General features: G+C 34.9%; 1 protein-coding gene across 3 annotated transcripts; it reads right to left on the bottom strand.

Moving 5' to 3' along the window:
• On the bottom strand, nucleotides 1382-7830 carry LOC109327102 (bromodomain-containing protein DDB_G0270170-like). Of its 3 annotated transcripts, none has more exons than XM_019560131.1 (13): nucleotides 7458-7830; nucleotides 6667-6753; nucleotides 6414-6506; nucleotides 6204-6280; nucleotides 5190-5796; nucleotides 4964-5063; nucleotides 4738-4847; nucleotides 4529-4615; nucleotides 3961-4086; nucleotides 3304-3438; nucleotides 3174-3221; nucleotides 2557-2658; nucleotides 1382-1982 (listed from the first exon to the last, which is right to left on the bottom strand). In XM_019560131.1, the coding sequence occupies exons 1-13, from the start codon at nucleotides 7692-7694 to the stop codon at nucleotides 1521-1523; spliced, it is 2271 nt and encodes a 756-aa protein (XP_019415676.1). In that variant the 5' UTR covers nucleotides 7695-7830; the 3' UTR covers nucleotides 1382-1520. The 3 variants fall into 3 exon arrangements, with proteins under 3 accessions (XP_019415676.1, XP_019415677.1, XP_019415678.1); XM_019560132.1 differs by having other exon boundaries at nucleotides 3304-3435; XM_019560133.1 differs by having other exon boundaries at nucleotides 4529-4612; nucleotides 7458-7694.

Here is a 10131-nt window from a genome sequence, read left to right as displayed (position 1 = left end):
TGATAGGATTAAAAGGAGGAAGAAACCCCCAATCACTAAGGTGTATGAGAGGCGCCAGCGTGGCATAACTGAAAATAACAAAGTTAGTTAAGAAATCTATAAATAGAAAGCTAGGAGGTAGTTAGAAGTACTTTTTTGGGAAATAGTAGTTCAGTAACTGATTTCAGGGAAATCAGTCCTTGTAATTCTCTCTAGAATCTATCTTCTTCATTGTAATCATTTCTACAAAATTCAATAAAATAGGGATCTAGGGTTTCCTGATCCTTGAGGTATTCATTGAATTCCTATCTTTTTCTTTCTTATCCTAATATGTGCTTAGACAAGTATAGATTTTAGACATGATAGCTACTATTTCCAATAGCCAACCCAACCCATGATAAAGGTTTGGTTATTGTTATAGCTACTATTTCAACAGAGTAAAATAAGGATAAAATTAGGTCTACGGTCTTCGCCGGAAAAAAATAAGTCTACGGTCTGGCAGGCAGTAATAAACTTTCAGACGCACCAGCTTCTGAGATCAACAATTGATAGATGATAATCATATTAGGAAACTCTATTTTTCTCATGTGAAGCCAATGTAAGAAAGTGGTAGTGTCTATGAACTATGTCTAAGTTCTGTAATCTCATAAACAAGTCCTGAAATCCAGTGATTATGATAATCATGTGATCTTAACTTTTCTCGATACATGTCTGGGAGACAATTCCCCATACTTTAGTAGGGAAACAATTTGAAATGGAGAAAATTTTAAATTGTTTTCAAATGTCCCAATTCCGCATATCCAATTCTTGAATCAATTTACTGATTTCATAAAAAAATTGAGTTAAAGGTACTCTAAGTGTATTTAAGTTATATCAAAAAATAATTAAGTGTGTATTTAAGTTATACCAAAAAAAAGTGTGTATTTAAGTCACCTAACTGATTGTTTATAAGAGATTGTTTTCATAATTGATTATACCAAAAACTTTATATTTGGATACGTTTGCGAAAATAACGATTTTAAGAAAACATTTCATTTGGGTAGAAAACTTTAGTTGATTTCAAAATAACAGTTAACTTCCCTACAAATTGTTTTTTAAGATAAAAACCATCTTATCATAATTTAATCAAGTGAATCAAACATGTGATAGTAAAAACTCGTGAACATGCTTCAGGTCCTAGCCAGATCTGGTCCAAACATGTCACACAAACTTCCTCCGATAGCTTCATTACTTCCTTTGCTCAACCAGCCAGCATTCTAGATGAGTCATATTCCTCTAACCTATCATCAAAATTGCATGCGGACTGCAGAAGCACCGTTCCCTTAAAAGAGGCCTAGAAGGCTGAAACACTGTTCGCCAATACCACTAATTTCTAATACCAAATCTATCTATATTTCAAAGAACAGTCACAAAAATGGTAACATTCAGAAAGAGACAATCTGATAATGGGTGGGGGGATTGGGAGAAAATATTAAAAACGAAATAAACCATAAAACTATGCATAGATATTCTGTTTTAGAAGCCTTTTATCTGATATCATGTTAGCTTGGCTGTTCTAGACCAGGGATAGATGCTGGCTGAAGTTTTGATTTGGTGTGAAGACCTGTAGAGTACTTTTGAGACTTTGGCTTTGCTTCTCCTTGCAAAGAACTTAGCTTTTTCTTCTCAGGACCGAAATGGGCACCTTCAAAGTCATGCTCTGGTTTTCTCTTGACCTTCTTCTTGGGTGGACCATCATTCTCAACCTTGACATTATCCAGGGAATTGCTTGGATTTTTCTTCGCTTTTTCTTGTTTTTGACCATTCATAGAAGGACTGGGAATCCGGGCAGTTGTGCTCACATTAGAGACTGGATTGTTCACTGAAGTAAAAGCATGAATGCTGGATTCTGGAGCTAATTTCTCTCGTGAGCTCTGCTGTGGAGCAATTGAACTAGTATCAGGTAGAACATTCTCCTCTAGCTTAGGTACCAACAATTTCTTCCTCTTCACTTTTTCCTGATCCTAGTAATGCAAAAGTAAACCAGTGAGAATGAAATCTATTTAGGAGGATATTGTGAAGGCAAATATCAGATCATGCTTGGCATTTGTGAATAAAAAGAGCTAAAAGCAAGTTCTTCCACCCTTCTAATAATATCAATGGACAAGATGAATTAATATGATTTGAATCATTCTACCGCTATAAATTAATCCATTCATGCTTTTCCCCTGTATTATGTACAGACAGAAATACTTATAAACAAAATTCCATGAAAAATACAAAGACAATTTAGTTCCTTAGTCATGCTATGTTGCTTTGGAGAAAGCATATTTAGTTCCCTATCTTATGATTGTAGTATCGGTCCTACAGTCCACCGTACTTAGACCCTAATAGGATCTTAGGCAGGATTTATGATCTCCACAACCTTGACTACCACCCCAAGTACATGCAGTGCCATTTCGGTATTAAAGTTAACGTTCGTGAAGCTCTTTTCTTACCTTTGCTACAATTGAGAAGGAATATTGTTCTGCTTTAGAAAGAGGGTGAGATCTCGGTAATGTTACTAGCATTAAAAATCACTATTCACATAAGGAATACCTTATCTTTGGTGTGCAGGGCCCTGCGCCTCTCTTTTGCCCTGCAAATTCCACGTTTGATCCCATGGTTGTCCATGCAACCAGATGGCCATAATTCCGCAAGCTGATTAAGACAAGGAATAGGAAGTTTAAAATATGTTTTGTACATAAAAATACAAACAGATTAACTTGGAAACAACATAAACTACACATTAAGTACACTCATATACATAAACATTATCTAATAAGTAGCACCATTGCTCCTGAAAACGTGTAAAAATGGTCAAGAAATTAAAATTAAATTTTTGCCAAGAAAAATTCCACAAGAGTGGGTAACTCTAGGACCAGTAAGTTCTCATAGAAGAATGCAAGCCATTTTACTTTGAGTGTCTTCTAAGGATAGAACAAGGGGTTTTATATTTCATAGCACATTCCATCATGTTATTTTATATCTAAATGATATGCAGGCTTGGCTTAAATGAGGAGGCAATAATAACCAAATCAAACTTGGAGAAAACAAGCAAATATCTCCAGAAACCAAGTTGATAAAGCTATTGGTCAACCAGAAAACACAACACAAGCTACCCAGTAGCTCTGCTACACCAGTATGCAGAGAAAGCTTTAGAAAAGTTGAACCACCTCAACATACAACTTTCTGATTTGTGGACCTGCGCTTTCATCCAACCCCTACAGCAATTGCAAAAAACATTCAATGAGTATTTTAACAAACAGAGTTTTCAAAACAAGTATTTATAGCTCAAATCTGTACATCAACAAAAAGGTCATAGAGATCACAAATCTTGTCCTCCAATGTAGAGTCCATTCTAAACGGGATTTTAGTAATTGCTTTTCCATCAGGACCAAATTCTTGAAAGTCACCAGATGCTCCAGATTTTTGCTGCTGCTAATATGCCCCAAAAAGTTCATCCCAGATTTAAAAAAAAATCAAAACATTAGTTAATAAAAACATGTTAAAAGATTCCTGAAAGTTTATCAAGATACAGTGCAAACATAAAAAGATATTGAAAGGAAGAATAATTGAGTATCATAATTAGAAGCAGTCAAATCCTTTTCCTGGAAACATGATTCATTAATAAGCTTGCCATAACTAGTGGTTGCATAACTGCATTAGATCCATTAAAAAAGCCCCAGTAGAAAGAATGACAGGAAATATATTGTGAATTATGTCAAGGGATAAAAAAATAGTAATGATCAACCAGCAAAGCCAGACAATCATGGAGAACAAGCAAAACATAAGAACAGCAAACTGAGTAACTGACCATGAAAATAGCACACCATGCTGATAGATGCAAGAAACAAAATCTATATCTGATATCTTATGCAGTAACATTGTGGGCATTATGAGGTAACCAGAATCCAACAAGACTAAGTGATAATGAAATACATGCGAGACAGTTTAATAAACCTTGGATTCCAAAGTCAGGGCCTGTGTCCCAATCATGTCAACAAGTTCCTTCTTTATCTGTTGAAACCTAACATCTTTCTCCTTCTTTGCTGACAGACCCATACTGATCATTTCTTTTAAATTTCTCTGAAGTAGGACAGCATTGTATGAGAAGACTAGTTCAAGAAATTAAGATAACGTAAATATACATAAACTACAATGAATAGAAATAAAGGACAGTTAGAAAAACTTTCAAGGATGAAGGAAGATTTAAGCATTCTTTTGATCTTTTCAGAAAGTCACAAAACTCAGTCATGTTATCCACAGCATGAAGGTTGAATTAAACATGCGTCTGATCAGGTCGAGAACATACTCAAAGCATATCTCCATTATTATTAAACCATATCCTAATAAAAAACAACTTTTTTTACAAAGTGCAGCAAGCAATGATGGACAGGTGACTTAAAGAAAGAGTGGAAACAAGCATAATCAAGTCTCAACTCCAAATAATGTCAAATAAAAGAGGGAGACTAAAGTTAGAAAGAAACAAAACTAAATGGATACAGTTTATATTTAACAGGGACAATACCTTTAATGTCCTGAGCTGCATCAGGTGCCCAAGAATACTCATGAGACGATTAAGTAACTCCTTTGATATTTTCCCTTGGCTTGCCTGCTGCAACAAAAACATACAGTTAATATCACAATGTGCAAAGCCCTTGAGTAAAGAATATAAATCATATTATATATTTCTAGAGTCTGGAAGCACAAAATCAAGAAAGCAGCATTTGCCAGTACCGCTAATCTAGCAACTTTAGCAAGCTTCAGCTTTATTTCTCTTGGCAACCTCCTTTTGACTGACTGGGGTGTAGTGTCAGCCTCCTGGTTTTCCATCGCAGGAGGCCTTGCTGTAATATTATTTAAAAGGAGAAAAAATAAATACACAAAACATGACATCAGCAACAAACTTCACACAATTCCTATCTATGAGAAATGTGAACATGATCATAATTTCAAATCTTACATTCTGCCACCATCTTCTCTAACTCACGGATAGCCTTTTCAAGTGTTGAAGTTTTTGGCTTAACACTGGAACCATCTTTCTTGTGTGTGTATTCAGATTTCTGTATTACATTCAAACAAACTTGTCAATAAGGTAGGAGCTAATTGAATAGATCCATTTGCATAACATTCCATTTTACAACTTCCATCATTACTAGTCACAGTAATTGGAACAAAGAAAAACTCACTGTTACTTGCATAGTAGAATTTCCCTCAGACAAGTTCAGATCTGGCAGTTCATGCATAACCTTTTTTTCTTTTGAATGGCTGGAAATTTTCAAATCATCAATATTACTTGAGGATCTTCCAGGTTGGGATTTGGAATGTGCATGAGCACCTTTTTCCTGGTACTTCTGATGAGATGCACCAAGCAATCCACTTGCATCTTTATATTTATCACTGATCTTCTTAGAGTGAATAACTCCTGTCTTCTGCCTATCAGCATCTTTTGCTTCTGTGACAGAAGACGGGACATCATCTTTTGATGCTTTCAAAGAGACAGAAGGGTCCAGTGTTGATTTAGTATCAGCGGTTTTCTTTTTGGAACTAATTCCAGGGACATCCAATTTATTCTGAACTTTCAAGTCTTTGTAATGTTCACCAGGTGCGACCAAATCCTGGGAGGAATTAGATGTATTCTTCCCCTTTAGTGAGGTAGTTTTTCCAGATACTGGCCTGCTCACTTTTACATGTTTACTAGATTCTTGATCATCATTATTTTCACCAGGATTCTTCGATATATCTTTTCTGCGCCTTTTCTTTAGCTGCTGGTTAGGCAATACAGGAGGTTCATTTCTTGTAATATAGAAAGAAAAAACAAAAATCAGTAAGAACAATTAATAATGTCTTAAACTCCAATCTTCAACCAAAATAAAATCCGTACATGTGTAGACAAGCATCAAAGACTCGGAGGAAAGAATATTTAGTTTAAAATTTCTGTCAGGGTCAGGAACACGAAGACAGAACTTAAAACACCAGATTATCGAATAACGACAAGTATGTTGGTTGGAATTTAAAAAAACGTTATAACCGATGAATACTCTAAGCCGACTAAAAAGGAGGTTATTTGACAGCAAATACAATAAATAATATATAACAACAGATCAACCATAAATTAAATAAGATCAACAATTAAGTAACTTATAAAGAAAAAATAAAGTGAAATATCCAAAGCATATAGTTTAGAACAAAATGAAACTTACATGCGTTCCAATTTCCCCCTATTTACGAAGAATCCGTCATGTTTGATTGCAGAATTATCAACCTCGAAATATTCGTCCTGCAGAATAAACAGTTTAAGAACATAAAATGCAATGCAAAAGATAAAGAGAGTCATAAATGATACTCACGTCAGCAATTAAAAAGGTAAAAATTGCCATGCATAATCCAAAACAATATACAGAGATACCAACCAGCTCAGCATCATCAATAAAAGAGTCTTCTGTATCATACTGATCATCATCGGGAAAATCACGCATATCCTCCTCATCACTACTATCCTTACCCTGAAAAGGATTCAGCATCCCATTTATTCACATCATGGAAGTTACAAATTAATATGTAAACACAAATCTACAATACAAACCAATGATTCAAAGAAGTAACTCATGCTGTTACGATAACCAAACACATATAGCAACAATCTCAGTACACGACAAAACTTACCATATAAAGGCGTTCAATCTTCTCTATAACAGCACTGAACCGGTTCGGCTGAGAAGGATCCTTTTCTTCAGCCTCAACAGGTTGTCCCTAAATAACGGCAAATCATAAGACCGCATGCACAATTTCAAAATGACAATAAACTGGACTTCGTGAAATATGGTAGCACAAAACAATCATACCTAGTGCAATGCTAAATATGCCAATAAAAAATATCAAGCAGTTGAAGCTGAAAATACTTGTCCTATGGCTGTTTACTCGTGAATCAATAACGTATGCAAAAAAATTACAAAATACACAGATTCGGTACTCAAAATTAGCTTGTTTTACGTTAGAAAAGTAATTAAAATCATTCAAAAAGAGACTATGAAATTTCAAAATGACAAAAAGCTGCAATTAACAAAACTCTGTACAAGAGCAATTCTGCAGCCTAAAACAAAACAATCAGTCATTCCAGACCCAAAATTGAATCCAAAAACCATACCCACTGCAATGCTGAGTGAGTAGTATCACAGTCAAAATATCAAACAGTGAAAACTTCAAATACTTCATCAATGGCTATGTAAATTGTGAATCAACAATGCACGCAAAGATTTAAAAAAAAAACAAAACACATACTTGCACTCAGAAACTAAATGTATGTACTCAAATCACCTTGTTTTACGTTAAAACCCAACTGTATTACAAATCTTCCGGATAAAACAAAAAAAAAACTGTTATATCCCCAAAAAACATTGAAAACCAAACACAGTACTAGAAAGAAAAACGCAGTGAGATGAGAAAAGAGAGTTCACCGGAGCGATTCTGGACTCAAGAGCAGGGTGAACATGTGGAGGAGCTAAAGAAGAAACGGATCCATTATTATTATTATTATCATTATTGCCATTATTGATCTTATTGTTGTTAGCGTCTTTCATAAGCTTCTTCCACGACACGATTGTGGTCTCACCTGGCCGAAGCTCCACCGTGAACATTATCCGGTCACCTTTTTTGACGGACGACGACGACGGAAGTTTCTTATCTTCCGCCATCGGAGAAAGAACGAAGGTTTGGGAATTAGGGTGTGAGAAGAAGAAAGACGATGGAATTGTTATAATGAGAGAAAGGGGAAAAAAGAAACTGTCATAAAGCCCTAAGAATAAGGGAAATTGTTTGCTTTGGGAATTGAGAAAGATTGCGCGGGATTATGCTGATAAAATTAATTCAGGGAAATTATAAATAAAAATATAGAAATGAAGTGTTGTGTGTTTTGGGTGTTTTAATTGATGGAATTGGAGTTTGGAAGTAAAATTTTTGATGTTGTTTCTTCCTTCTTAGAGAAAACTTGGGAGGGGGAAGAAAAGTGGGGGTGGAGGAGCTGTCCACAAGTTGTGTCACTGCATATGCCACTAATGTCAGGTTGAAAAATTATTTATCTGACCAATCACGGTTGATGTAAATACGATGCCACAACTTATGGGACAACATATATGTACTCGTTTCTTCATATGGTTGGGTATCGTTAATCGAAACTTGTTTTTAATCATTTTTTTTCTCAAGTCGAGAATGTTAATATAATAGGTGTTAATAATCTCAACAATGTTATACTTGTAAGCAATGATTTTGCTCATGATAAAGACTATCTTTATACATGGTACCAAACTAAATTCTTGAAAATGTTACATATTATCTTCATTTGTTTCTGATTTTAAAAGTTAGTGGAAGAATTCAAGGGAAGAAAACTACTTATGAAGATGGCAATCGAAGTATAGTTGGACAATGGCATTACTTTTCATGGGACGATGATTGAAGTTATTCTAATAAAGGAAGGTCAACCTATCATAACTTGTAATTGTTACATAAATCACAACTCAAATCAATTGGTCCATTGACATGGGATTGACTTATTTTTAAATCATGATGAGCATTATTATTATTTTAGATATCTAAATGAAGTTAGAAAATATGGATAAGCAATTATGTGTGATTCTTTGAGGGTTGGAGTTGTGTGGTTGGTCATATGTACCATCTTTTGGGAGGTCATATGGTCTCTTAAATTTGTGGAATTTAGAGTTGCTACAATGGAGATTCGGTTTCACATAAAGATCTTTTGTTGGGGTTTGTTTAGAAAGAGGTGATGGTTTAGAAGTTTTCCTAATGAATGTCTATCATCCTTGTGATCTGGTGGGGGAAAGGAAATTATGGGAGAACTTGGTTGCGCGTTGATTGCTTCATATGGATGGAGCTTGGCGTTTGTTGGGAGATTTTAATGTTGTTTCATCTTCTTTAGAACTAGTTGGTAATAGGGAGTTGGCTGATGGTATGGGGATTCAAGAGTTTAACAATTTTATTTTTTGATACGGATCTTGTTGATCTTCCTTTTTATGGGAAAATGTTTACTTGGGTAAGACGTGACAGTTCAACATTGAATAGGTTGGACAGGTTTTTGGTGTCACATGCTTGGGTTTCTGCTTGGGGGCACTCCTTTCAATGGGTGTTACATAGAAATGTTTCAGATCACTACTCAAGTGTGCTGAAAAGAAGTATTGATGATTTGGGATCAAAGCCTTTTCATTTTAATAATTATTGGTTGTATCATGACACTTTGTCATCTCTTGTGATTTCTTGTTGGAATTCTTTTCAAGTGTCTGGTTGGAAGGCATTTTGTTTGAAGAAGAAATTAAAACTCCTTAAGGCAAAGTTAAAGTCTTGGAATTATGAGGTATTCGGTCATATGGATATGAAGATTAACAAATTAATAGCTAATATCTCAGACCTAAAGGATAAAGCGGGTATGGTTGGTCTAACTGAGGAGAAGATATTCTTAAGGAGGTATTCGATGGCTCTACTATAGCAATGCTAAAAAATAGAGAGAGTTTATTGCACCAGAAGTATAGGGTTCGTTGGTCAAGATATGGAGATGCTAATACTTCTTACTTTCATGTATGTTTAGTGCAAGGGGGAGGAAGAATAATATGCGTGCATTGTGGGATTCAACAAGTCATTTTGAATTTGGCTAGGTAACACGACTATAACAAAGGGATTCAACAAACTTAATTATAGGAGTTGCTTGCCTATTTTGCTTAGAGATAGTGTAAAGATTAAGATGAATTAATCATCACAAAATCAGCCAACAACAAATCAGTTTGAATTTGGAAACCTTTGATATTAGAGATCAAACAAATCGTGAAGACCAAGTCATTCAAGGCTTTTTGGTTCAACAAATTCAAGGAGGCAAATCTAAGCTTAATTCTTAATCAAGGAGTAAAAAAACAACTCGGCTCAACCTTCCTTAAATCAAGGCTTTCAAGATGTAAATATTTTTCAAGCCAGCCAAATAAATCCAACCCGAATGCACAAAGGAACAAGGCCAAGTCAAACAAGCAACTCAGTTATAACCTGATTTGTGTTACATGATTAATTAGGATATTATTTTACTATTCGAAATTAATTAGGAATTTTAATTAATTAGGAAATTAGACTTAGTCT

The sequence above is a fragment of the Lupinus angustifolius genome, chromosome LG14, assembly GCF_001865875.1.
Source record: "Lupinus angustifolius cultivar Tanjil chromosome LG14, LupAngTanjil_v1.0, whole genome shotgun sequence".
Taxonomy (NCBI): Eukaryota; Viridiplantae; Streptophyta; class Magnoliopsida; order Fabales; family Fabaceae; genus Lupinus; species Lupinus angustifolius.
The sequence above is the reverse complement of the archived record's forward strand: the minus strand, read 5'-3'. Positions and strand labels throughout refer to the sequence as shown.